Source organism: Miniopterus schreibersii, assembly GCF_964146895.1.
Source record: "Miniopterus schreibersii genome assembly, chromosome: 1".
Lineage (NCBI taxonomy): Eukaryota > Metazoa > Chordata > Mammalia > Chiroptera > Miniopteridae > Miniopterus > Miniopterus schreibersii.
Window position 1 is genome coordinate 7,105,142 of NC_138101.1, and position 27,907 is coordinate 7,133,048.

Sequence of the window (27,907 nt, forward strand, 5' to 3'; positions counted from 1 at the left end):
CTCTCTCTCTAAAATCAATCAATCAATATATATATGTGTGTGTGTGTGTGTGTGTGTATTAAATCCAGGTGTAAGCGGATGCTTGCTGTGTGATGCAGTTTACTAAACCCACATAACACCTGACACAGTACTCATTGTCCTAGGCACACACGTGTGGTACACATGGAAAGAAAAGACACATACCGGCTAGTACATGATAGAGCCAGGACTTAAACCTGGGTGGTCTGGTTCCCACTTCTGTGCCCTTAACCACAATGCCTAGCGGCTCCTCAAGAAGACTGCTTCTTATTCTAGTTCTCTGCTTTCTTGCTTTTCCACGGCCTTCAAAGAGTCCTGAATCTCGGCCACCCAACAACTAACTGGCTGTCATCTTCCTTTCCCAACGCCACCAGCCATCACAAGTACAACCCCCAGACTCAGGCCTTCCTTCTGGAGGCCAGGAGGTGCTCATTCCTGAAACACTCTCTTAGGCCAATCTCACATTGTATGTAATAGTCATTTATCTATGTGTCTGCCTCCTGAGCTAAACTTCCTGAGGACAGAGACCCCTTCTGTCTCCTAGACACTTCCGAATCCCCCAGGATGACACCTGGTACTTGCTCAAGAAAAAAAAATTGTCTAATTAATGAATGAAAGATATAATAGAGTACATTTGGGTTCTGGGTTGGGCTGTCATTTGTAGAGAGAGGTTAAAGTAAGCCATTAGATAATTGCCAAACACTTTGAATAATGGAAATGAACATGGAAGCATTTTCCAAGGATGCCTCTTCAAATCAGGCCGAAAATATTGTTCCTCTAGTTGCACCGCACTCGCCGAGGCATGCTCTAACACTGCTTCCTCTCCTAAAGGGAGACCTGAGACCTGAATATATTAGCTGCCAACTGGGACAGCAACATGCTCCCCTATGTTTACAATCATTTGGTCCATGAAAACTGCGTTTACTGGGCCCTTAATTTTTATAGCGTCAGTGGTGGCGATTGGATGAAGGGTACTTTGTGTTAGTAATAATTTTAAAAGGTAATTTAGTGAAGTAGAAGTCAGATTCCCCTCGCAAAAAACAAAATCAAATAGCCTCTCAAAACGGATCAACAGCCCAATGTCTTCAAATTTGCATTCATGTTTTGCTTTCCTAGTACTGAAGAGATATTGTAGCTCTTAAATAGGCAATCACTATAGCATTATTAGTTTTTTTAAAATCTGCAAACACACCTAAATAACGTGTGTATGTGTGTGTGTGTGTGTGTGTATTTTTTATCTTGTAGGCAAACAAGAAAACTCCGTGATGCTGAGCAAGAAAAAGATCGCATGTTGCTTAAGAGCATCATAAAAGTCTGGAAAGAAATGAAGTCCCTGCGAGAGTTCCAGAGGTTTACAAACACACCCTTGAAACTCGTTTTGAGAAAGTAGGCTCTTTTCAAAAATTGTTTTATTGGGTTATATCATGCATAGAGAAAAATGTATAAAACATAGATACGGTTTAAAAAGTAATTACAAAAAATACTTACAAATGAAGAGCCATGTAACCACGCCCCAGGTTCAGAGGTGGAGCGTCGCGTGGTGGCCCCTGTCCCCAGCCCCAGCTTCACCCCTCAGTCCCCAAGTAACCTTTTCTGGACTATTAGGACCAGTGTTTCCTTGATTTTATTTATAGGTCTGCCATCATATGTAATCCCTAGGAATATATCATCTTTTACTTATAGAACTATAAGAACTATATTGTGTGTATTCTTGAGTGAGTACACGCATAGAACTATATTGTGTGTATTCTTGAGTGAGTACACGCATGTTTCTTTGATACTATGTGAGACTCAAATAGAACTATATTGTGTGTATTCTTGAGTGAGTACACGCATGTTTCTTTGATACTATGTGAGACTCACCTACACTGTGCACACAGCTATAGATTATTTGCTTTGTAATTCTCCATTATATGACTGTTAAAGGGTTTGTCCATTTTATTGCCGGTGGACATTGAGTTGATTCCATTTTTCAACTGTTACAAACAGCACTTCTGTGGACACTTTCGGGTGCATGGCTTTTAGGGTACATGTGCCTAAGTTTTCCAGAGTGTACCTGGAATGAAACCATCCAGCCTTAAGGGAGGCACTTTGCTAAATATTTCCATGCAGAATCCAAACATTTTTCCCAGGTGGCTGAGCTGATTTATCCTCTGACCTGTGTTCCCGTGGGCTCACGTCACCCTTATCACCCATCGCGCCTGATGTCGAACGTGAACGTTGTGCCAATCTGATGGCATGTTTTAGTTTTTGTTTCCCACACGTGAGTTGACCATCGTGATTTCCTCTTCTATGAAGTGTCTCTCCAAGGCTTTTGTTGATTTTCGAACTGGATTGTTTGTCTTTTTATCTTTTTCATAATTTGTAGGAGTTCAAGGGCACCCTGTTCACAAGACCTTTGTAAATGATGGGTGCCGCAGGTGGCCTCTCCCATCTGAACTTGTCTTTTTACTCTCTTTCTGCTGCTTTTTGATGAGTAGAAGGTCTTAGTTTTTAAAAGAATATGTTAGTCTTTTCTTTTATGGTCGTGCTTTTTGTATCTGCTGAGAAACCCTCCCGGAGTCATGCAGATGGTCTACGTTGTCTATATGTCGTCTCCTGCGGTCTTTACAGCTCTGTCTTTCACGTCCATCTCTACCCACTTGGAATGACCTGGGTATGGTGTGGGGAAGCTATGCTCTGTTCGTGTTTATGCTAATGAAGCCCCACTCACTAGACTTTGATCCATGATCAAGAGCACAGTTACCACAGAAAGGCCAAGTCCTGTACATTAATCTAAGAGTGTCTCTGTTGGCACCGGTGCCCTCCTGACTGTTTCCTCCGAATAAGTTGCCCTCACACCAACATGAAAAGTGACGAATGTGGGCAACTAGCTGATGCTTTGCTTTGAAGTCAGCCATGTTTCAGCCAAAGATGCTGTGAATTGTGGTTTTGGGGGGGGTTGTAATCCTCATGAGGCTGAGAAGGCCTCCTACAGGTTCCAGGACAAAGGTGACACTATGCTCTGTGAGGTTAGGGACCTTGTTGCCATTAGATCTCTGGTCCCCAACAGAGCACCTGCCACTTAGTGGGTGCTCACTGAATATTAGTTCATGAAAAATTCAGATAGTTTCTCCCACAGAAACCATGAATATCTCCCAGAAATTCCAGTCTCCACTTCTAAATTCCGTCTCCCAGGCTACCCCTCTAACCTCGAAGCAGAACATAAATATTTACAAGATTGTTTTCTTCTTCCTTCCTTCCTAAGTTTAGGATAAACTAAAATTTATAGAAAATTTACCCTTCAGGTCACCTCTAGGTCACCTTGGGGAACTGCTAATTGCTAAAGCACCAGGCCACACTGTTGCATAGCAAACACTTGTCAGCTCTAGGCACTTGACTACATTTATCTAAAAGGGATGAGGGACCTTAAGAGGCCATATGGCACTGATCTGAAGTGGTCACTTTAGGAGATAAGCACAGGCAGTCAGTGGCAACAGCTCCAAGTGCTGGGCAGGATGCTCTGGGTGGGATGTGCTGTTGGGCAGGCATGTTGACCATCCCCCTCCTAGAGAGTCACACTGTCCAGTAACAGATAAAGGGCTCTGCAGAGCTGAGCAAGGACCTCTCACGTTCGTCTGACCTCAGGCTGACCTGGCCGCAGCACCTTTTCGTAGGGCATCTCACAGAACTACTCTTCTACAGGACACACCTTGGGAAACCCTGCCCTGGGCTGAGCCGAGCTCCTGCTGGAGTGTCAGCAGAACCATCCAAGAAAGCCTCAGATCGTCCACCCAAAGTCAAAAAGTGGTTTTAGGGACTCAGTAGCAACATGGCAAAGTGGGTCCTCAGAGATGTAAAGAACTAATAGGACAACTCGGTGACCTTCTGCCGCTATAGGGGGAGAGTTACGAGCACCGTGTCAGTGTTTCCATCTGGGTCATTTAGCTTGGAGCAGCATTGTTGCTTAGCGGTAAAGAGATTGGGCTCATATTCCAGCTCTTCCATCACCACTATGTGTTCTTGGGCAAGTTACTTAACCTCTCTGTGCCTCTGTCTCCTCGTGTGTAAAATGCAGATGATAAGTCCCTGCATCTGGGGTTGGACTGCTCTGCAACAACCCCATTTAGAAGAGGGCCTACCACAAAACAAGCCTGGTGCAGGAGTCTGCTGTTATTATTACTCTATTAATTAATTTCAAGAAATAACCAAGGCACTGCAAATTATTTTAAAGGGAAAAAGTGGACCAGAAAGCAGATGAAGACGCATATGAAGCAGAAATTCAAGCTGAAGTAAGCGAATTGCTGGAAGAATGCTCGGAGGAGTACCAGCAGAAGATGGAGGGGTACAGAGCCGCCTACCAGCAGTGGAGAGCCTGGAAGAAGGCCCAGGTTTGCACGCGGAGGCTCAGCCTCGGACTGGGCTGACCTGGGGGGGAGACGGCCTGGGGGCACCCCATGAGGCAGAAGGAGGGAAACTGGGCAAGCAGACTGGGGTCCCCCGCTGGCTCTGCTGGCTCCCTCCCTGCCCCTCGCAGGGGACAGAAGAGCAAGCGAGTGGACTGGCTCATGCATGCACTTGCTACAGAAGCCGCGGAGCTAGCTGAAACCAGAGCGTCTCTTCCACAGAAAGCTCTTAGCAGGCCGAGGCCCTTTGGGGGACAAACAAGTAGCAACTGTAATTGCTCATGTACACGTCAAGCATTTTACACGAGTCATCCCACTGAATGTGGGGCATGAATGCTCACCGGTCTCCCTCAGAAAACTACATAACCTTGCACACATCACCTGCACAACTAATTTCAAGGGCAGTAAGTCATTGATGAGGGTGACCTGCAATGCCAGCCTTACTTTAATTTCAAGATGTGCCCTTGGCCTTGAGAACCGATGTTAACGATCATATGAATAGCTAACATTTTAAAGCTCTTTCTAGGGGCCGGGCATGTGATGAGTGCTTTACGGGCACTAATTACCCCATTTCAGCGGCCCTGGAAGGGTTTTCTCATGATTGTCCTCATTTCATACCTGAGAAACCCGAGGCAGGGAGAGGCCAGGGGCTTCCTCCCCGCCCAGGGCCCGCAGCTGGTCGAGGAGGAGCTGGCTTTGCCCGCAGGCCTCCGATCCTGAAGCCTGTGCTCTTCAGTGGAATTCCAACATTTCCGTTTGACATAAGGTTGCTCGTCCCCAACAGAGGGCCAAGGGAAAGAAAAAGAAACACGCAGTCGAAGAACATCCCGAGGACGAGGCGGAGGAGCCACTTCCCGGGCAGGATCCTGTGAAACCCCTCCCTCCGGAGCCCACCGACCGGGCCGCGCTGGAGCAGCAGGTGCGGGAGAGGGCCGCCCGCAGCAGGAGGCGGCCCGGGGAGCCCACGCTGGTCCCGGAGCTGAGCCTGGCGGGGAGCGTGACGCCCAACGACCAGTGTCCCAGGTGAGGCTGACGTGTGACATTCGGACTTACCCGTGCACGTGTGCACACATATTCACACACTGTGGGGTGTGCATCTCCTGTACGCCTCCCGACCGACACCACGCAGTCAGGAGAATCGTCAGCTCTCTGTAAACGTACATCTGGTTGACCCGCATGAAACTGCCCATATCTGTCACTGTTTTGGCGATTCCACCCGGTTCCTTCTCTAATGAGCGCATCCCTGCTGGCTGCCCAGGAGCCCGTGACGCGAAGCTGCCTCTAGGGGGCGCTCTTCACAATTGCTGCCCGCATGGCTTTTGATTTGGAGCCTTTATAGGTAACCTCATGTGTGTCGCCTGTCCACTGGTAGCGCACCCCTGTCCCCGAGACAGGCACTGGGTCTCTCCTCAGCCCTGATTTCGGCTGCCCCAGAGGCCAGCTTCTGCCGTTGCTGGCCTTGCGGAGCCGGCCACGGGAGCTGTGGACACGCAGTCTGGCCGTCTGAAGCCTACCCTCCCTTAACAAGCTCCAGCAGCCACTGACTCAACCAATAGCTGGAGCTTTGGGTGGGCATCTCTGCACATAGACACAATAAAATTAAAAGCCACTCTTGGAGGTTTTGATATTTTTTTTAACTTGCTGGCTTTAAGAATAATATACTTTCCAAGGATACCTTTTCTTGGAATTTAAATGACCTTTAAAAATAAGGGATATTTCTTGATCTCCCACATCCAGGGAGCAGTCATTCACCATCAGAAAGTGTTAAAAACCAGCTTGAATCTTGGGGACGCGTGGCCATGACCTAACTGCTACGATATGCTATCATATTTTTAGAATAAAATGTCCCACCCAAATATAAATCACTACTACCCGTTATGGTTTGAATTCTCTCCATTTAATAACTAGTATGTTTCTGTTTACTTAAAACTTTGGGATGCAAATGTAAGGTTTGCTTGAAAAAATTAAGGAAGCTGTTGTAGAGCAATGCTTGGCCCTGTTCTTAAGGCCTTCTTGGGCCCCCTACTCCACATCACAATACTTACTTTTATGAAGCTCTGCAGGACCTGGGGTTACTTTGGTTCAGTGAGGGCTACCGTGACTGGCAGAGTCGCTTCCAGTGTCCCTTGCCCTGTTCAGTGCCCATCTGCCAAGCACTCCAGTTACGCTGGGCAGTCAGTACGAACCTCACCTGCTGGTGGTCTCTGCAGGGCGGAGGCCTTACGAAGGGAGGATGTCAAGAGGCGCTCGGTGTATTTAAAGGTTATCTTCAACAACAAGGAGGTGTCCCGGACAGAAAGTCGGCCACTTGGGGCAGATTTCCGAGTTCACTTTGGACAGATCTTCAATTTGCAGATAGTCAACTGGCCGGAGAGTTTAAAGCTGCAGGTATGCATTTTAATGATAGTCACTGTCCCAAGAATATTTTGGTCATTGCAGGTGCGAGATGGTTTGAAATGGCCCATCGGCTACGCCGGCTTCCTGGTAGATTCTCAAGGGGAACAGAGGTCAGCCTCCTCCTGGACATGTCTGTTCCTAAGGTCTTGGCAGAAGGAAGCCTGTTATCAGAACTCACCCCCTGAAAATGCTGACAGTAACTCTGGCCACAGTGCTCAAGGGTGTGCCTGGAGAAGAGGGGGGCTGAGGGAGGGGGCGCTGGGAAGAATCTCTGGCTTGTTCATCTAAGGAGAGCCTCAGTCTCACCCTCTATAAGGACCCTGGCATAATGTACCAGAGAAATCAATTACGTTATAATCACAGGTGGTTGTGAGGGGCATTGGGAGTGGGGGTTACAGGTGTTAGGATCCCCCCAGAAATAAAACTCCCTACTAGCTTAAATCTCACCATTAGCAATATATTTATCTCTGTCTGTTTTAGTTTCCTAGAGCTACCATACTAAGCAACACATATTTGGTGGCTTAAAACAATAGATATTGACTCTCACAATCCTCGGGGCCCTGAGTCTGAAATCCAGGTGTCAGCAAGGCCATGCTTCCACCAGAAGCTCTGGAGGAGAGTCCTTCCTGGCCTCTCCCAGCTTCTGGTGGCTCTGAGAGTTCCTTGGCTGATGGTGGAATAACTCCAGTCTCTGCCTCTGTCTTCACGTGACCTTCTCTGTATTTCAGTGTCCTTTTTGTCTCTTACAAAGATACTCTCGCTGGACTTAAGGTACATCCTGATCTAATAGGAGCTCATTTTGATCCTTAACTAATCACATCTGTAAAGATGCCGTTTCCAAATAAGGTCACACTCTAGATTCCAGGTGGACAGCGATTTTTAGAGGACACGCTATTCAACCCACTACAGTGCCTTAGACTTGCTGTGTTCATGGTGAACCCTGTCTCCAGTGCTAATAGAATTTATCTTTTACGATACTAACAGGGCTGTTAACCAGGGTTGCAGATATGCAGCACACATATTTGCCGCGCACCACGTGTGCAGAATCACTCATCTTTATCCGCCACTAATGCAGAAAGTTCTCATTCCCCTCCACCACCCTTTCCAGAAACGACGACTTGACGGTGCCCCTTTTATCTCCACTGAGCCCGGATATCACTTCAGAATCCTTCTCAACACAGCACTCTAGCAGCCACTACCTGTTAAAATATTTAAATACTTCTGTACCAAACGGTAGGTGGCTGCCGACCTGGATCCCCCAAAATGCCACCCTGGCCACATGGACCTTAGTCCCAAGGCCCTCCCCCACCTCCCCACAGGGGACCAGCTGAAGCCCCCGAGACCCTGTTCCCGCAAGTGGCTGGAATCTCCTCCGATTGGTTCGCGCTTGGCCGCGGGTGCTGTTCAGCATTTTGAACACAACCCTGCCCAGACTGCTCAGTAGTTAAAAACCTTCTAAACCTGGGAGAAGAAGCTTGAGACACAAGACAGGGGGGCCTTCTGACAAGGGGAAGGAAGCATAGTAAACATGCTCAGAAAGAAGTAGAGGTGCCAAGAAACAGGGTGGGCACCCCGGTAGGGTCAGCACTGGACACCCAAGGTCAAGCGCCTCTCATTGGGATGTTCCCAGAGACGGTGGCGATTTTGTCCCATGGTTTTCGTTTGTGACCTGGGGGTGGCGAGGGTAGAGGGTGATCCTCATTCCCAAAGCACCGAGCCGCGCAACGCAGCCCAAATTCCTTTGCCGCGCTGGTAGCAGCATTGATATCTACACAACTGAAGAATTTTTAAATTTTTTTAAAAATTTTAGAACTTGGCTTAGTCCAGTCACTCATATGATTCCTTTAAACCCCATCTAATTTTTAAGGAAATGCCTGTATATTCTGGAACTTGAAAAAATAGAACTTAATTTGCTACTAAACTTAAACATAACCATATGGATGAGAGGAGAAAGCAGGACATTCTGTTAAAGCAAAGGATGGTTTCAGAAAAGGGGTTAAATTTGGAGGTTTGGTGAAAAACTGAGTTTTCCTGAAGTCCAAAACTTCCCTTCACAAATATCGTTTGTGGGAAAATAACCTTTATAAACTCCTACTGGTTCCCCCGGGTTTACAACTCTATATGGATGCAGAGGGTGAAATGAGGTGATCGTACCTGAAGGTGGGGGTGAAAAGTCACCTGATTCTGCACTGGGAGGGTGAGCTGGGCCACCTCTGGGCAGATGACTGGTGGGCATACCTGGTGCCAACGCCCCTGCTCTCAGCTGTCAGGTCCACCTGACTCCCCTCCCACCTTCCCGGTGCCCCTGTGGAGCCTGATGCCTGGGCCACCCCAAGGGTTCCCCTCCCTCCACCGTCTTAGCAAAGCCACGTCTGAGGGGGTCTGGGTCCTTCACTAGCTTTCATTGTATCTCCACTCCCTGTGAGGCGCACCATTACCCGAGCCACTTCAACTATGACACGCCATCAAAAGGCAGGGGCCCATTTCAGACAGGTTGAAATTGGAAGACCTAGTGTTCTCTGTACCATTGCCACCTGATCAGGAGCCGCCTTTCTGGGCCAGGGATCCCCTGCAGCAAGGAGCCTGGGGCAGTCCCCTTCTGTCTGGATGGCGAGGGGCTTTGGAATCCAAAAGCCCTTGGGCGGAGGGTGGCACTCTGCTGGCTCTGGAGCCTCTCTCCCCCCACCTTCACGCTTCACACAGGGACACCCACCCCACCCCTGGCCCCAGACACATGCACTTAACCTACAATGTAAAGTAAGACTTACACTGCATGTGGAAAACTGTCTACATGAAAAATAAAACTTGATGGAGAAAGTAAATGAACACAATCTCCAGGTGACACCTTGCTGTCGCCTGCCCTTAATAAGGAAGGGGTTGCTGGGGGCCCCTATATGAGCCCCTCCTGGTCTCCATTCCAGCGGAGCAAAGGCCCGTTACTCAGTTTGCCCCCTGGTTTGAGATCTGTCCTAACCCGCCCTCCCCATTCCCCCTGCAGAGGAAAGGCTGCCGTGAGAAGACCAAGATTAACGTGAGAAGACCAGGCAGGCAGCTAGCATGAGCTAAGAGACAGCAGCAGAAAAGGTGGCAGGTAGGAAGGGGCACCCCACGGAACAGAAGACAGGGCAGGAGGCAAGGCGTCCCCTGCCGGCAGGTACCCAGCCATGCCTCTGTTGACTGCATCACCTGGGCAGCCATCCTGGTCAGTTCTGAATTTTCTGGAAGGAAAGACCTCCTCCGCCTTCCACTAGTCCACCAATATTTTTATTTCATAGATATTCTAAAATATGAGAAGCCTCCTATACTTTCTCCTGTGTACTATCTTGAATATTAGCTTGCTGTGGATGTTACAATCAAAACAATTTTTTAAAGCAGTGTGAAACTATAATTCTCTAAAATATTATGAAATGAATTTTTTAAGTAAACAAGCAAATCTTTATTTTATAATACCTAGAATATACTCATCTGCAATTGCTTAGCCCCACCCAAATAGCTGAATCATGTAATCTTCTTTTAAAAATTACAAATGAAAGAAGTTTTGGGTAAGTTCTTAAGCTATCTATAAATATGTAGTAACTGATCAAATCCCATGTCCTAATGGCTCATGGCATAATTTTTTATGATTGAGTCACAGTTACACATGAAATTAATTTAGGGGGTACTGTATTTCAACTCTCTAGGAATAGTACTATGCCATTTGAAAATTTTACATATAATTGCAAGTCTTAAATTAGGGAAGGTTTAAGAATTATTGGCAACTTTAGGAGGGTGAGAAAAATTGCCCTAAGTGCATCAGCTTAGGCCAGTGCTATCAAATTCCTAAGTTTAGACCCTAATTATTTCAGGAAAAGTTCTGAGGTTCTCAAAACTATAACTTATCAACTGACGAACCAACAGGAAGGCATAAATGTTGGCTGTTTGCGTGTCAAGGGCCAACTGAGTGTCCAACACTGAGCCTGGTACGTGGGGGAGAATTGGAAAGCTTGCGTAGAAGGGACGGTGCCCGGCCCTGTCTCCAGGACTTTAAGCCCAGCTGGGAGATAAGAGAGAGAGAGCTACAAAAATGTAAAACCCAGCTGTGAGCCGACGGACAGGCCCCGGGAGGGGAACCACGTGGGCTGCAATGTTTGATTTCTTGTGCGGATTGAACCATGGGGCTTGTTGCTTCCTAGACAGGCTGGAGATAAGAGTGCCCGGGCAGTCCTTCAAAGCCGGAGAAAAGTCCTGTACAGAAAGCCAGGAGTGAGGGGATGCTTCGGCCTGGCCTTGGAGACAGGAGGGAGGAATTAACTAAGCCATACTGCAGCCTGGAAAGGAGGGCTTGACAGGACTTGATGACAGTTTGGCTTAAGAAAGCAAAACGGAGGAGAGTCAAAGCTGGCCCCAAGGGAAGGGCAAGATTGGACTTCGGGGGGCGGGGGAGTTGGAGCGGGACCTTCCAGAAAGGTCTTGAAATCTCCACCTCTGAGGTCTTTCCAAAATAAATGCTTGGCCTTCTACAAAAATGAAATTTGATTTAGAGATAAGAAAGCTTGTGATATGAAGACTCCCATTTCTTTGTTTATCACTCACATCTGTAACATCGCCACTCGTAGTCATCGCCTTAGTCCCCCAAACTAACAACTGTTGTGTAATATTGCTGGGTGGCTTTTACAGTTTTTAGCATGATGATTTTTCCTTATGAATCAATCCTGTTGAGCTTTCGTATTCCTGGCATTGGGTTGAGGTAGGAAAGTTTCCTTTTAACCCGGTTGGCTCTTCCTTGAGTTTCCCTTCCCAGGGCTTCCCCCGATTTCTCTGGCTCAAGGGCAGAATTGCGCTATGGGCGTGGGAAAACCAATCCCTTTTGGAAAAGGGTCCTTGTTAATGCTGCCAGCTCCCTTTTGTGGTTGTCGTTGGTCCTTTATGGACATAAGGCCATGACACATGATTGGGTGAGTCAGATTACTGAGGTCATCCCTAGGATCCAAGGGGAGTAGGTCCAGGGACCTCCCAGGATGTACAGACAGAGGACCCAGGTGGCTGAGGGCAGGTAGAGGGACAGCGGCTGCTGGAGGGAAATGGGTCGCCCGGGGCGTGGTAGACACAGGCGTAGTCATCCCAATGGGAGAAGATGGGGGTTTGAGTAGGCAGGGCCCGTGGAAATGGGGGAAATCTTTAGGCAATAACACTTACCTAATGTCTACTCAGGACCGGGTTCTTTGCATATGCAATCTCATGTTATCCTGAAGAAAACCATGGTACTTTTACTCTCCCGATTTTAAAGATGGAGAAATTGAGCTTCTGAGATACTGAGAAACTCAGTAACACAAAGAAAGTCAACGGCAGAGCAGAATTCAAGCCCTGCTCTGTTTGACTCTGAATTTCAGGCTCATTTCACCATATTGTATATAATGGTCAAGAAGAGCTAAGTCCAAAATCTGACACATCTCTGCACTCTGAGAACTAATTACTGTGAGGAAAGCCCTAGAAGACAAACTGAGGCATCACTATGTGCTGAGCTGTGTTGGTTTTTAATACTGTTTAGTATAAGACAATAGTTACTGGACAATTGCAACACACCAGGCACCGTTATTTGTAGATGAGCTCATTGAATCCTCACAAGCCTCCATGTAGCTGTATTTTTGTCCCCATTACCCTGCAGTGTGGAGACATTAAGTAACTGGCTGAGGTCACACAGCCAGAAAGGGGCAGAACCGGGGCCCAGCCCCCAGAGCCTGTTCTCTTATCCACCTCACTGCACTGCAACCACCTGTGGTTTGTACATTCAGCCCAGCAAGTGCTTCATTGAGCCAATGCTCCGTGCAAAGCGCAGTGAGAAACGGGAAGATGACCCAGATGTTAGATGTGGCCCATGACCCGGCAGGTAGAGCGCAGTGGGGCGATGACGTGAGGACCCGGCGACTGGGCCCGACGGGTGACGGCAGAGAAAATGAAGGAGGCTCCCTCCCAGAGGCTCAGCAGAGAAGGGGAGGAGGGAGCTGGAGCAGGGTTTTGAAAAGGGATCATCACTTGTTTGTTGATGGAGCCATTCTGACAGGTGTGAGGTGACATCTCAGTGTGGTTTTGATCTGCATCTCTGATGATTAGTGACGTCGAGCATCTTTTCTTGTCTGTTGGCCGTCTGTATGTCCTCTTCGGAGAAATGTCTCTGCAGGTCCTCTGCCCATGTTTAAATTGGGTTGTTTGCTTTATGGGTGTTAAGTTGTATAAATTTCTTATATATTTTGAATATCAGCCCCTTACAGGATACAGCATTTGCGAATGTCTCCCCATTCAGTAGGTGCTCTGTGGCTGTTTTATGGGGCTGTTTCTCTCCCTCGACTGCAGGTATATGAAACAGTTGGACACAGTGGCACTTCCTTGCTGGCAGAAGTGTTTCTGCCTATTCCTGAAACTACCGTTGTTGCTGGGAGGGCTCCCATTGAAGAAGTGGAGTTTAGCAGCGACCAGCATGTGACCCTGGACCACGAGGGAGTTGGAAGTGGTATGGGACAGCCGATCATCCTCAGTGCCTCACAGTTCCACTGTCAGATTTGAACAGATCTTTTTTTTTTTTTCACTTCTCAGTCAACCAGATAATTCTAAAATTGCTGTCAGAAATTCAAATTGAAACAATGATATACAATTTTTTGCCAATAAATCCGTGACATATCCTTTTTGGCCAGTACATTCATATAACTCTGCAAGGATAGAGTAGTTTGGCAGTGTAATTAAGGGCTGTTAGAGTGCGTTGATACCTTAATTCTGCTCCTAGGAATCTTTCCTAAGAAAATAATTTGAAATGAGGAAAAAGCTTTGTGCATAAAAAAATGTAATTGGTGGTATTATTTTAAGGCTGAAAAGTTCGAAATGACTTAAATAATTACAATAGGGAGATTACTAATTAATATTCTCTTTTATCTTCTTCTGAGATTCTGGCTAGATAAATGATGGACCATCTCACTTCTTCCACTGTGTTTCTTATACTTGATATCTTTTCTTTTTACTTCTCCATTCTGTGTAGTTTCTTTATATCTGTCTTCCAAGTCATGAATTCACTTTTCTTTTTTTAAAATATATCTTTATTGATTTCAGAGAGAGGAAGGGAGAGGGAGGGAGAGAGATAGAAACATTAATGATGAGAGTCATGGATTGGCTGCCTCCTGCACGCCCCCAACTGGGGATCGAACCCGCAACCCGAGCATGTGCCCTGACTGGAAATCGAACCCCGATCACCTGGATCCTAGGTCGATGCTCAGTCGCTGAGCCGCACCCAGCTGGGCATGAATTCACTCTTAGGCTGAGTCTAATCCATGCAATTCGTCATTGCATTTCTCATTCAATTCTTGTATTTTTTCACCTCTAGATCTCTTTTTTATTTTTTTTTTTTAAGAAAATATATCTTTATTGATTTCAGAGAGAAGAAAGGAGAGGGAGAGAGAGAAATAGAAACATCAATGATGAGAGAGTCATTGATCAAGCCCGCATCGCCTGGATCCCAGGTTGACGCTCAACCACTGAACCATGCCCGGCTGGGCTAGCTCCACCACTGAACCATGCCCGGCTGGGCTAGATCTTCTCTTTAGCTTTTCTCCAATCAGCCTGGGCAGTTGTGATAATTTTTTGTCGCTTTCTCAGACTTGGTCATTTTTTTTATCCATTCATTACTTTATTTTTTAAACATATTAAAATATTATTTTAATATTCTGTATCTGATCATTCTAATACCTTTTTCTGCTTATTGGTCTGACTCTGTTGCCATTTGTTCGTGGTGGTTGTTTCCTCGTGCGTCTGGTGGTTTTTTATTATGAGGTCATACCTGGAGTCTGCAAGAATCCTGAGGCCCAAATCCAATTGCCAGTCTAAAGTCCAAAGACTTAGGCTTTCATCCCAGCTCTGACAGTGACGATATCATCTTCCTCATTCATAAAATAGATGTAATACCACCTCCTTTAGAGCCCTATAGGGCTACTTTGAAGATCAAGATGGGATATTTAATACGTAGCAGAAATCTCTGAGAACCACAGAGATGCATTACGGTGTGATAGTGGTATTGTTTCGTGTTAACAACATCAACTGGAAATCCAGCGTGTGAAGTTGCTCTGTTTAGTGCTTGAAAATCTTTCCTTCCTTTAGTTGATTAAACATGCTGCCCAGAGACTTCTTGTCACTCATTTCCATTCGGTGGGGCCAGATCAGGGGGGTTTCACTGTGGCCACATAGCTTTTCAATAGTGAGCATTTCCTGGGGGGTCACTGTTTTGCAGGCACTGAGTGCTTTGCCAGCGTGGCCTCACTTATCCCACTCTTCCTCGCCCAGGCACACTCCCGGCTTAGGGCTCTTACACTCGTCTCTTCTGCCAAGAAATGCTCTTTCCCAAGATTTCTACGAGTCTCACCTGCTCACTTTCTTCAGGCCTTTATTCAAAAGTCCCCTCTCATGGAGCCTCCCCCAGCCTCTCCATCTGAGAGTCCAACCCCTCCCCACCCCCAAAACACATAATTTCTATGTCCCTTCCCTAATTTATGTTTCTCCTTTGCGCTTACCACTCTGCAACACACTACGCATTGCATTTAACTCATTAATCTTATTTATTGCCCATCTTTCCTACCCAAATACAAACCCATGAGATCAGGGGTTCTTCTCGGTTTGGTTTCTTTACTGCTATCTTCAGTGCCTAGAGTAGTGCCAGGCACGAGGCAGGAGCTCAATTAAGTATGTACTGAGTGAATGTCCTCCAATAATCCTTTGAAAGAGATACTATTATTACCCTTGTTTTATACATTAAGAAACTAAGGCTCAGAGAAGTTAAGTAATTTGTCTACAGTCACACAGCTGCTAAGTGTCAGAACCAGAAAATGCACACAGACGGTCCTGCTCTGGAGTGCATCGTTCATTATGGTGTCCACCCTCAGAGACAGAGCCAAGCAGCGATTCTGAGTGTCGTGTCCTAAAGTTCGGTGACGTTGAATGTGTTCCACCACCCCCACCACCCGCCTGCTCCATTGTCTATTGTCAGCTTTATCTCCAGGACTGGGCTCACTCCCTCTTTCTAACCAACATCCTGTTCCATGTGCTGTTTCCCTAGGCGTGCCCTTGTCGTTTGAAGCCGACGGTAGTAATCAACTGATTCTGATGACCTCAGGGAAAGTGTCCCACAGTGTGGCATGGGCCACTGGAGAACACGGGACACCCTTAATCCCTCCGCTCTCACAGCAGAACACGGGATTCAGGAGGTAACGTGTGGCTGGAACTGACTAGCGAGGTCAGCCTTCCCATGAGCGGTACCCAGTGGGGAAAAAGCTGGCAAATCACATTCTTTCCTGATATCGTCCTGGGCCAGTATCTTCAGGGGGTTTTATTTTTTTAAGGCAAAAGTTAAAATATGAATGGCCTAACAAATACCTGGTGTTTACCAGTGTCGGAGACAGCAAAAAGCACTTTCTCTTACTGAATCTTCACAAAGCTCTGTGAGGTATTCTCCCGTTTTACAGGTGGGGAGGAAGCCGCACGTAGTTGCAGAGGTTCGCTGCTCATGATGATTGGTGTCCCCCCATCTGGTTGCATGGAAGTCCCTGTGCCCAGTCCCCTTCCTTGATTGCTAGAGTCTTAGCTTTCTACTCAAAACAGAAGAGACCCCGAGGCAGGCTCCCTCTCTTTTTGGGTGATGTCTGTCCAGGCAGCCTGGACTGTGGGAGCCAGGTATCCTGGGTTCGAGTCTGCCTCTGTCATTTTTCAATAGATTTGTCTTGAGTTGATTATTTTACATCCTAGGCCTCAGTGCCTCATCTGTAAAAGGATGTATTCTGATCCCCGAGAAGACACCTTCCAAGCCACAGACTGTCATTTTCAAGATGCAGAAACACAGACCAGGCTTGTTCTGTTCGCCGCCTGCCCTCTGCATCCCAGCACAAACCTGTGTCTGTGCGATAGAAACGACAGGGACGTGGGGCTCTGCCCTTGCTCAGCCAGGAGCCTGGCAGCCCTCTCTGGGGCGGCCGCCTGTGCCCCTGCGGGTACGCGTCCTGCAGTCATTTCACCGAGGCTCGCTCTAGGAAATTCCCGGGGGTTAGAGCTCCAGCTCAGGGGAGTCAGCGAGAAACGCGGCACTGCTGCTAACACCCCAGCTCAACGGTGCTGACCGCCCTGGCCTCTGTGCAATCGATGGCGTCCCAAGCTGGGGTTTATGTTAGTTGCATGTTTATTTTTTTCTCTTTTTTTATGGTCTTAGCTACAAGTGGTTCCCCAGCTGCCTAAATGTGAGCCTCCTGGGCACCCCTGCAGCAGGTGAGGAGGCTCCTTTTCCCTGGCCTGGATCCAGGGACTCGGGGGACCCTGACATGCACTGGGCAGTTGTGGGAACAGTCACATTTCCCTTCCTTCCCTTTGTACTTTTTTTTATTTTCCCAGGTTTGTTGAAGTATAATTTCCATATAACATTGTGTAAGTTTAAGGTGTACACCATAATGATTTATGTCCACACTGTCAGATGATCACTACAGTAAATTCTAGTACACCGCATATAGTTGCAAATTATTTTCCTTGTGATGAGAACTCTAAAGATTTACTCTCTTAGCAGCTTTCAAGTATACATTACAGTGTTACTAACTGCAGTCACCATGCTGTTTATTATAACTGGACATGTGTGCTTTTTGACCACCTTCACCCATTTCCCTCACCCCCTGCCTCTGGCAACCACCAGTTTATTCTGTTTCTATAAATTTGTGTGTGTTTTTTTATATTCCACATATAAGTGAGATCATACAGTATTTGCCTTTCTCTGTTTAACTTATTTTACATAGCATAATGTGCTCTAGATTCATCTACGTTGTCGCAAATGGCAGGATTTCCTTTTCTATGGCTGAATAGTATTCCTTTGTATGTATATATCACATCTTCTTTATCCATTCGTCTGTCAATGGACACTTAAGTTGCTTCTATCCTTTGGCTATTGCAAATAATACTTCAGTGACAATGAAGGTGCAGATACCTCTTAGGGATAGTGATCTCATTTCCTTCAGATATATACCCAGAAGTGGGACTGCTGGATCTCATGGTAGTTCTACTTTTAATTTCCTGAGGACTCTCCATACTGTTTCCCATAGTGGCTGCACCAATTTACATTCCCACCCACAGTGCATGAGGGTCCCCTTTTCTCCACATTATTGTCAACGCTCATCAGCTCTTCTCTTTTTGGTAACAGTCATCCTAACGGGTGAGGTGGTATCTCATTGTGGTTTTGATTTGCATTTCCCTAATGATTAGTGATGCTGAGCATTTTTTCATGTACCTGTCAGCCATTTGAATATCTTCTTTGGAAAAATGTCTATATTTAAATTATCTATTTTGTCTATTTTTTAATTGTTTGGGTTTTTTTTGTTATTGAGTTGTATGAGTTTCTTATATATTTTGGACATTAACCCATTATCAGATATGTGGTTTGCAAATATTTTCTCCCACCATTCATAGTTATTTACTGTCCTTCTAACATATTTAAGAGCAATCTTCAAGTAAAGAAAAACGGTGGAAGTCTGTCTTTATTACCAGACTTTCTGTGGTGGATAACAGCTTCCTTAAACAATGTGTCCCTGGGATTTCATGCTGGAAACTGCTCTGTGGTCAAGTCTGCCTCATGGAATGAACTTTGTTTTCCAGTGCTTTGAAAAGAGCCGATGCCATCTCATCCATTGGCACCTCGGGACTGACGGACATGAAAAAGTTGGCCAAGTGGGCGGCAGAGTCCAAGCTCGATCCGAATGACCCCAACAACTCCCCTTTGATGCAGCTGATCTCGGTAATGTGGCAGGAGGACCGCGCTCACACGCTGTGTGCTGACTCGGTGTGACGATAATAGGAGTGGCTCAGCCCTTTCCACACGCTCTCACACTGTGCTCTCTGCGGAGGGCCGAGCGGGCGGCAGGGTTAAGTCCCAGCCCTGCACCCTCCTGGCCGTGTGACCGAGGCAGGCACCCATGCGTCCCACCCTGAGATGCCCTCGCCGAGCTGGCCCGATGCATGAGCCGCTGCATGTCAACGCCATTGGCGTGCGATACATACTAGCTGCTGCTGCTGTTACTCTTACCCCAGCCCTCTACAAAACCCCTGAAAAAGGTTTCATTTCCCCTGTAGTTCCTGCTCAAGGTCACACAGCTGGTGAGGACTCAGATCCAGGGTCACTGGATTTCAGAGTATGTGCCTTTCCCATCCCACCTTCACCCACTGATGGGCCATTTTAAGAAATGATGCTTTTGTTTGTGTTCTTGGGCGATGATGAATTTTATTATTATTTAGGTTTCATTTAAGTATTTATGAGATAAGTTGCTTGTATCTATCATAACATTCAGAATTCTTCCTCAGTGAATTTATAAAGAAAATGGTTCATTAGCCAGTAAATGATTTTTCTTGGTAGCAGATACAAATGTTTTTACTCCCCACGTCATGATTCCCACACAGACATAAACAAGTAGATGATCCAGAAAGAGTGACGATAGCAACACATCCTGTGATCCTGTTTATTAGTGTAGGTTCATCAGTAGGGTGGCTATAACTAGGGTGAAAATTCTCATTTATCTCCTGGTATTTCTAAGTCCCAAAGCAAGCGTCTGGCTTTTGTCCTTGCAACATGATACCGTTAGCGTGGATAAATGTTAGAAAGAGCAGGTCCTGTTACCTAAAGGGTAGTCTATTCCATGTAAAGTTTTCAAATCACGATCCGATTACGACCTTTAAATCAAAGTAGCAGAGTACACGTGTCACCTTCACTTTCCCTTTATGACTATTTGCCTCCCCGCAGAGGCACAAACACGGGGACGCCTCCCAGGCTGGTCTCTTCAGGAGCCAGGATGTGCACAGTAGGATCACTGTCCCCGTCACAAAGCCCAGCAAGCCTCTGCTCCTGGGCTTCCAGCAGAGGAGCTCGTGGTCACCTGGGCGGAGCGAGGCCCTCGCCTGCTCAGCCTGCAGCGGTGCCACCCCCGTCCGCCCTGCGCCACTGGAGGCTGGCGCCTAGAACCACCTCTGGCTCACTTTTCTCAATGACCAGGGCAGGAGGGCGTGGCCCTGGCACTAAGTGAAGGTGATGAGCTGACTGTCGTGCTTTTATCTACATAGGTGCATAAGAATATAGAAAGTTATATTGTAAAATATAAAACATGAGGAGGGTAAAGGGGGTCAAATACATGGTGATGCAGGAAGACTACACTGTGGGTGATGGGCACACAATACAGATAACGTATCATAGAAATGTACATTTAAAACCTATATAATGTTATTAACCAGTGTCATTCCAATAAATTTAATTAAAAATATGCATATATTTAAAACACATATATTAAATTTTATATACACTGCATATGAGTAATCTTATTTGCAGTAGGTACCTAGTAATACACTACTATAAATTTCTTATTTTTCAGTCTGTATATTTTCATAACACCTATTAGGGGAGTGTGCATAGCAGAAATGAACCTTATAATTTCTGTTTCTTTGGAAAAACTATTCGTGGTACTTTTTATAGCTACTAAGTGAATATAACAGCATCTTCCTTGTTACTATCCCATTTTAATGTACTTTGTCTTTAAATTAAACAGCATTTCCAGTCTCTCAGTCTACAATACTTAAGCTTCCACTCCCAAATGCTCAGGGCCGGCTTTCTTTGCATGAGATCTGCCCATTACCTAGAGTTTTGCATCCTCTGTGTTTTACAGGTTGCTACCAGTGGTGAATCCTATGTCCCCGATTTCTTTCGACTGGAACAGCTGCAGCAGGAATTTAACTTCGTTTCAGATGAGGAGCTAAATAGAGCCAAACGATTCAGGCTCCTGTGTCTTAGAAGCCAAGAGGTGCCAGAATTCCGAAATTATAAGCCAATCCCAGCATACGACCGAGAAATTATGGAAAAGGTATTCCAGGTAAGAAATGGCTGTAATAAAATATCGCTGTGCTACTTGGTAAAGTTTTCTCCATGAATTTTGTTGTTGTTATGTTTGCTCCCAGGAGCAATACTGGTTTCTCTTTTGCAGCACCTTACAAACCTTTCCATCAGTTTTCTTGAATCCAAGGTTGATATAATCTCGTATCTCAATATAGTGAATGACATCAACTAAGAAAAATTAGAATTGTAGGGTTGAGAAATATCTTAAGTGTTAATATGGCAAATTGCCCTGCCTTAGTCAGGAAGGCATTCCAAGGCCCTTTTAATCCAATAAGCCAAGCACGAAGCCCAGTGGTGAGCACTGGGGGAAATCTGAGGGTAGGTTGGAGCAGCCTCGGGGTAGAAGGGACAGAAAGGAAGTGGGGAGCAGGGCGGGCATCCGGGCAAGGGCAACCGGCCGCACGGCGCCTGGGCGGGCCTGGAGCCCTCTGAGGGCTGTGGGGAGGGTCTTTGGGCGGGGCAGCCAGGAAATACAGGCCGGTGAGTTTGTATTTGATGAGGTGAATGGAGGGCCATTAGAAACTGGTACCAGTCAGACTTTTATTCTTGGAGGACATTTTCCATTATTTGGTTCTTGTCTGCATTGCCTGGCTTGTGACTGTGATAAACCCATTTGAACGAGCTCAGGCACCAAGGGAAGAATGAAATCCCCAAATGGGGCTAAATGTCCAGAGATGTGTGCATGGTAGGAATTCATCTGTGCCCCGGCGACCCCTGGGCGCAGAGCCTGAATGCCACCAGGGCCCCCCCCCATCCTACCTGGGCTTCCCTCGCTCTGGCAGCTTCATTTTCCCCCATTGTAGACAGACTTTGTCTGCTTGGCTGCATGCTCGCCAGCATCATCCAGGTCCACATCTAGCAATTTCAGCTGGAAGGGAGAGATGTGTCCTCTTGTCTCAAGTTTAAAAATCTTGGGACCAGCTCTTGAGTCACACAGCGTGGGGTTTAGAGGCCACCCTGAGCATCCGGTGTGACCAGCAAGGGACTGAAGGAGAAGTGGCAGCTCCCTGGGGCCCATTTGGAATTTTATTGATGGAAAAGGGAGGAAAATGCAGACAAAGCCAAAGTACCTACGACCTTCCTCCCCTTTGATGACCAAGTTGGCTGCATCCAGATGCTATTTGCTGTTTTCTAATTCCTTTACTCAAGATGGGAAAAGGCCAAAAGTAAGCACAGGCTTTGGCTGAATTGCCGGGTGAGTTTAGCGTCTTGAACCACGGCGATTGTTACCTGCGCGGCCTCCATTTCTACCCTCGTGAACATCTCAGGTGATAATTACAGGTTTCTCTTCCACGTATAAGGCATCAGCCACTGACTCCAAGTCCCATCTCTCACATCAAAGACGGATTCTGAACCAAAAGGTCAGAGGAAGGTGGAAGAAACATTCAGAACCCTAATTTATGAACTTGAGCCACATGTGATAAATTCTCTAATCTAGAGAAGGCGTGAGAGAGGGCTAACACTTTAAAATCATAGGATTATTCCTTCTTAATTTTTTAGGACTATGAGAAACGGTTACGAGACAGAAATGTCATTGAGACCAAGGACCACATAGATAGCCATCGGGCCATAGTAGCCAAGTACCTCCAGCAGGTAAGGAAAATAATTTATAACAGTCCTAAGAGGGGAAAACAGCCAGCACCCTAAGAGGGAAGGTGGGAGGTCTCTCTTCTTTTAAATATCTATGTGATGCTTAACCCCTGAAGGCTTATTGTCTCATAATTTCAGATGTGAAATTAACAGCTCTCTCTTTTTTTTTTTTTTTTTTAATCTTCACCTGAGGAGTGAGGATATTTTTCCAGTTGATTTTTAGAAAGTGGAAAGGGGTGGGGAGGGAAGGGAGAGAGAGAGATCGATGTGAGAGAGAGACATCAATTGGTTGCCTTCCACACGCACCACAACAGGGACCGGGGGATCAGACCTGCAACCCAGATACAGGCCCTTGGCCAGACTCGAACCCTCGACCTCAGCAATGCATAGGCCAGTGCTCTAACTACTGAGCCACGCTGGCCAGGGCTCTCTTCATCTTTTGAACATATGAAAACATTAGGATGTACCTCAGTTTGTTATCTTAGGTGGGGTATGACTACAAGAGACTCAGTATTTAAATGTTTGCATCATCCTATCTTTGTAATAAAATAGAAGTTTTATAAATGACACACTGACTGCCCTGTGCACTAGAAAGTTGAAGTGTCTTTCTGTGCCCCTCTCTGCCTCCCTTCCTGCCTTCCTTTCTTTAAGAAATGTAACTGACAAGAAAGGCTACAGTGACTATAGACTATAGTACATTTTCCCATCCAGCTGATCTGCCCTGTGGCTCATATATAAAAAAAACAACTTATGATATTTAAGAGGCCCTCTATTTAAAAGAGAATTGGGAAGTAAACCAGTCTGAATAGGGGAAGAACTTAAGAATCACTTCTGGCCCTGGCCAGGGTGTGGCTCAGTGGGCTGGGCATTGGCCTGTGCCATGAAGGGTTGCCAGTTCCACTCCCAGTCAGGGCACAGGCCCAGGTTTCCGGCTAGATCCTCAGTAGGGGGCGTGCAGGAGGCAGCAGATCAATGTTTTGCTCTCACATCAGTGTTTCTTTCTTCCCTCTCCCTTGCTTTCTCTCTAAAAAAATAAAATAAAATATATATATACATATTTTTTAAATATATCTTTATTGATTTCAGAGAGAGGAAAGGAGAGGGAGAGAGACAGAAACATCAATGATGAGAGAGTCACTGATCAAGCCTACAACCAGGCATGTGCCCTGGCCGGGAATCCAACCCTGATCGCCTGGATCCCAGGTCGACGCTCAACCACTGAGCCACGCCCGGCCGGGCTATTTTTTTATTTTTAAAAAGGATCACTTCTGCATTGTGCGTGCTCTGAGACTGGCCCTGCTTTTCATTCGGCGAGCTTTCACTATCTGTGCGTCGGGACCTCTCCCAGGCGCTGGGGACCCGGCAGGGAGCAAAGCCGAAAGCCTCTGCCTAGAGCCTGCCCTGGGAGCAAAGCTGGGCGGTCTCCAGCAGCGAGAGGGCAGTGCTGCGGAGAGTGCACGTGGACCGGCGGAGGCTGCACTGAGGGGACAGCGGGGCAAGACATGGGGTTTAGGGAGGGGCCCGTGAAGGCTCTAGGACAAGAACATTTTAAATAAAACTTCCTTCTTTCCGCAGGTTAGGGAATCAGTGTTAAATCGTTTCCTAATTGCGAAACGCCATTTTCTTCTTGCGGATTTGATAGTCGAAGAGGAAGTTCCCAATATCAGGTAAAAACCACCTCTGGTACTTCTAGAAATTATTTGTATTGCATTAGAGTAAAATTTTCATGTAGATATAAGGTGCTTATATTGTATGGTGTGCCTTCGGGCCACGAATAATGCTGAAGACAAGTGAGACTTGATTAATGCCTACCGATCGCACTAGGCGAGGGGCCTCTGTCAGGTCAGGTCATGCAAGGTCCTCTCCATCACGTGGCCAGGCCTGTGTCCCCTCCCAAGGGCCCCTCAGCTTCGCCAGCCTTTGCCCTTTGCTCATGGCAACCAGCCTGACGGCGCCGCCCCCGGCACACACGCCTCCTGCCCCGTCACCTCCCTGCCTGTCCGTCACGGGGCAGGGGGTGCCGAGCACCGGCCCACGGAGGTCTGGGCGCTGGGGCCTGGTTCCAGGACCGAGCTGGAGGAGAGAGCTGCTGAGTTCGGTGAGGCACCAGGCCAGCCGGGAAAACGATGTTGCCGCAGAAGGTGGAAATTGGCCGTATCTGCCTCACTGCCCTCCTGTCATTTAGAAAAAACTCCAGACGGTCCCAGCGGGGGTGGGTGCGTAAAAGGTGGAAGGTAACATTCTCCATCGGTCACCCCACGGCCCTTCCTGGGCTGGATCTCCTGGTCTCCTGAAGAGGTCGTTCCTGAGGCGTGTACTCCCTCCCACGCTCCGGCCGGGCAGGGGACCACTGTGCTGTGCCCGCTGCCCCGGCCGGGCCCTCGCCTCCACCCCCGCTCAGGGACGGGCTGTGCCCGCACCCACTCACCAAACCCCTTCTCTGTCCCCCGGGCCCAGAGTCTAGGCCCAGAGTCTAAGACATTCAGTCTTACTCGGTCGTGAAAAGTATACTTAGGCTCGATGGTGACTTTTCATGCTGTTTTTCCATTTCATTTCTTTCTTTTTCTTTTTTTCTGCTTTACTTTCTGCATTAAGTTCTGAAGGCTCGGGGTATGTTCTTTCTCCTTTAAATTTTGATTTGTTCTGGACTTTAAACTAAGTTGTTTCTGTGTTTCATGGTGCGGGCCTCCAAGCTGTGCCCGCGCTGGCTGCCATGGAGTCGGGGGGAGCCCTCTCGGGGGAGGGGGCAGTATTAGCAAAGGGAGGGGTGTGTTGTGTTAGGACCCCTGGCACCCGTGTCCCTCTCAGGTCCCAGGTTGGGGTTAGCTGGTCCTGGTGGAGAGCTGAGGAAGGTGGGCTGTGATTTGTGACAACAGGGATGGACCTAAGTGAACTAAGTCAGACAGAGAAAGACAAATACCATATGATTTCATTTATATGTGGAATCGAAAAAGCTAAACTCATAGGAACAGAGAGTAGAATGGTGGTTACCAGGGGCTGGGGGGTAGGGGAGTTGGGAAGATGTTATTTTAGGGTATAAATTTATAACTAGTAGATGAATAAGTCCTGGAGATCCAATGCCCAGCACAGTGATTATAGCAACAACACTGTGTATAAACTTCAGAGTTACTAAGAGACTAGATCTTAATGGTCCTCACCACAAAAAAGGAAACGACAGTTGTGATGTGATCGAGGTGTCAGCTGATGTCATTGCTGGAATCTTATTATAATGTACGAATGCATCACTCCAACATGCCGTACACCTTAAACTTACACAATGTTAATCCAGTTACATCTCAGTAAAGGTAAATTTAAAATAATAAAAATAACAAAATGTAGATAATCACACACACAAGAAGAGATCTGCGAGAATATAAAATAATGCCACTCTCCCTGCATTTTGATTTGGAGAGGAGACTTAGTCTTCCTAGTGTTACCTTATGTTAACATCGCCAGGCTCATTCTTGCTTTAAGTGAGCTAATAAATAAATGTCTATACATATTAACCAGGAAGAAGAGGGGCCGAGATTGAGCCCCAGCTCCCCCTCCCCTACCTAGGAGCCTTCGGCAAATCCTATCAGCGCTCAGAGCCTCCAGTTTCTTCCTATGAAAACTGGGGGAAACGTTACGCCTGTGAGGCTTAGAAATATTTTATGTAAGGCCCCTAGCTCTGGCCAGACTCACGGAGGTGCAGGTGAATGGGAGCTGCTCTGTGCTCTGCGGGACAGAAGTCCTGGGAGGACGGAGATCCAGCCTCCCCGGTGGCCTGGCCCCCGGGCCGGAGGGCTCCCGCCCAGCCCGCAGGGGAGCAGAGCACCGCAGCCTGAGGCCCACCCAGCCGCCTTTGCTGTGGGCTGCCTGGCGGCTCAGTCATGTCAGCTTCCAGGTACCGAGGCACGTCTGTGTTTCTGCTTAGTCTCCGGGCCAGAATTTAATTATCTGCTCCAAGGCCCTTTCTCCCATGAGCCACTGACCATGCTGCTTCCATCTTCGGGGAAGTGTTTATCTGACAGCCTCTCAGGGACAGGTGGGGAGACTTGGGGCCCTGGTGCTCCCTCCCCTCCCTTCCTGTGATTCTACCTCCTGCTTCCTTCCAGCATAATCCCTGGCATCATAGTCACTGTCATCATCCCGACACTTACCATGTCTCCTCTGCTCGTACTAGACCAGACCTAGGGTGCTCGGCAGGCACCTCCTCACCTAATCCTCTCAACAACCCGGGAGGTAGCTGTGAGCCCCATTTTACAGATGACGAAACAGAGGCTTAAAGGCAGAATCATTTGCTCAAGGTCAAGGAGCAAGCAGAGCCAGGATTCATGCCCAGTCTTGTCTAACGTCAGAAAGGCAGTAAAGGTCAGCTGTCAGGAGGATGGGGCAGCAAGAAAGTGCTCCTGGGCCTCCGGGCAGGGAGATCCTGCCCTGAGGGTAGAAAGAACTGCTACTGAGCGGGCAGATGGGAGGAAGGTGGAGGGAGGGCCTCCGTGTGCAGGGACCAGGGGCAGGCAGAGGCAGAGAGAGGAGAGATGGGCTGGTCTGAGGGGCTGCGGGGTAAGCAAGACAGGAAGCAAGGGAAGCGCGGGGAGGGCCCAGAACACCCTTTTCTTCCTCTGATCAGTAGCAGCTAAAATAAACTTGAATAATCCATACAGTCAGATCACTTCCATCTTAGGAGAATCTCTTGACAGTTTCCACCCTCTTTAATAAGACAGAGTTTTCAAGGACCTGTAAGGGACAGAGCCTGAGTTATCTGGTGACTTTCTAGATCTTTCTTTTCCTTAGAGCCCTAATCCTGTTCTGTAATTATCAGCATTTTGGGCCTAAGCCTTTTCAAGCTGGCAGAACAAAAGCGACCCCTGAGACCCAGGAGAAAAGGCCGGAAGAAGGTGACAGCCCAAAACCTGTCCGATGGGGACATAAAGCTGCTGGTGAACATCATCCGGGCCTACGACATCCCAGTGAGGAAGCCGACAGCAAGGTGAGAGCCCTCGGACAGCCCTGGGATGGATGGGGCAGGATCCTGGCCACGTCCATCGCTTCTTTACAGCATGTCCACTCCTGTTTTTAACATAGTGTTAGTCTGGGGGGTGGGGCGTTCTTGCCCAAGTCAGAGTCCCATTGGTTGCAAGTAATAGAACCAATGACTCCCTGTCATTTATTTTTTTCATACATTTTCCTTCCTAGCAAATTCCAGCAGCCATCAAGGTCTTCAAGGCCTTTCAGTGAAAAGCACGGTGCTTCCCCAACCACACACAGCCCAACCCACAGTGCTGACTACCCCCTCGGCCAGGTGAGATGCCCAAATGCTGATCTCTGCTTAGAACCTACCCCCTTATGTCTCTGAGAATTGCCTAGACACTTCCTACTCTGTTTCTGCTTTGCTTTTTTGGAAGCCAACTAGTTAGTAAACATATTCTACCTATGCAAAGAGGGAAGTAACTCAACTAGCCGTACGGACTCCTATCATTTGCTTTTGATTTTAGGTTTTAGTACGTCCTTTTGTAGAAGTCTCTTTCCAAAGAACAGTTTGCCATACCACGACGGCTGAGGGCCCGAACCCCAGCTGGAATGAAGAGCTTGAACTTCCATTTAGGTAAGCACGCAT

At 47.4% G+C, this 27,907-nt stretch overlaps 1 protein-coding gene across 7 annotated transcripts in view; it reads left to right on the forward strand.

The window, feature by feature from the left end:
- The window catches only part of CC2D2A (coiled-coil and C2 domain containing 2A), an 82,472-nt gene that overhangs the window by 30,229 nt on the left and 24,336 nt on the right, over positions 1 to 27,907 (forward strand). For all 7 annotated transcript variants that reach the window (XM_081157294.1, XM_081157293.1, XM_081157295.1 and 4 more), the window contains 13 exons: positions 1,264 to 1,404; positions 4,232 to 4,388; positions 5,188 to 5,426; positions 6,614 to 6,791; positions 13,131 to 13,287; positions 15,871 to 16,018; positions 18,438 to 18,576; positions 20,489 to 20,692; positions 22,216 to 22,308; positions 23,881 to 23,972; positions 27,113 to 27,280; positions 27,487 to 27,592; positions 27,786 to 27,895. In XM_081157294.1, coding sequence (XP_081013420.1) covers positions 1,264 to 1,404; positions 4,232 to 4,388; positions 5,188 to 5,426; positions 6,614 to 6,791; positions 13,131 to 13,287; positions 15,871 to 16,018; positions 18,438 to 18,576; positions 20,489 to 20,692; positions 22,216 to 22,308; positions 23,881 to 23,972; positions 27,113 to 27,280; positions 27,487 to 27,592; positions 27,786 to 27,895 — 1,932 coding nt within the window. The remainder of the gene's footprint in view (positions 1 to 1,263; positions 1,405 to 4,231; positions 4,389 to 5,187; positions 5,427 to 6,613; positions 6,792 to 13,130; positions 13,288 to 15,870; positions 16,019 to 18,437; positions 18,577 to 20,488; positions 20,693 to 22,215; positions 22,309 to 23,880; positions 23,973 to 27,112; positions 27,281 to 27,486; positions 27,593 to 27,785; positions 27,896 to 27,907) is intronic.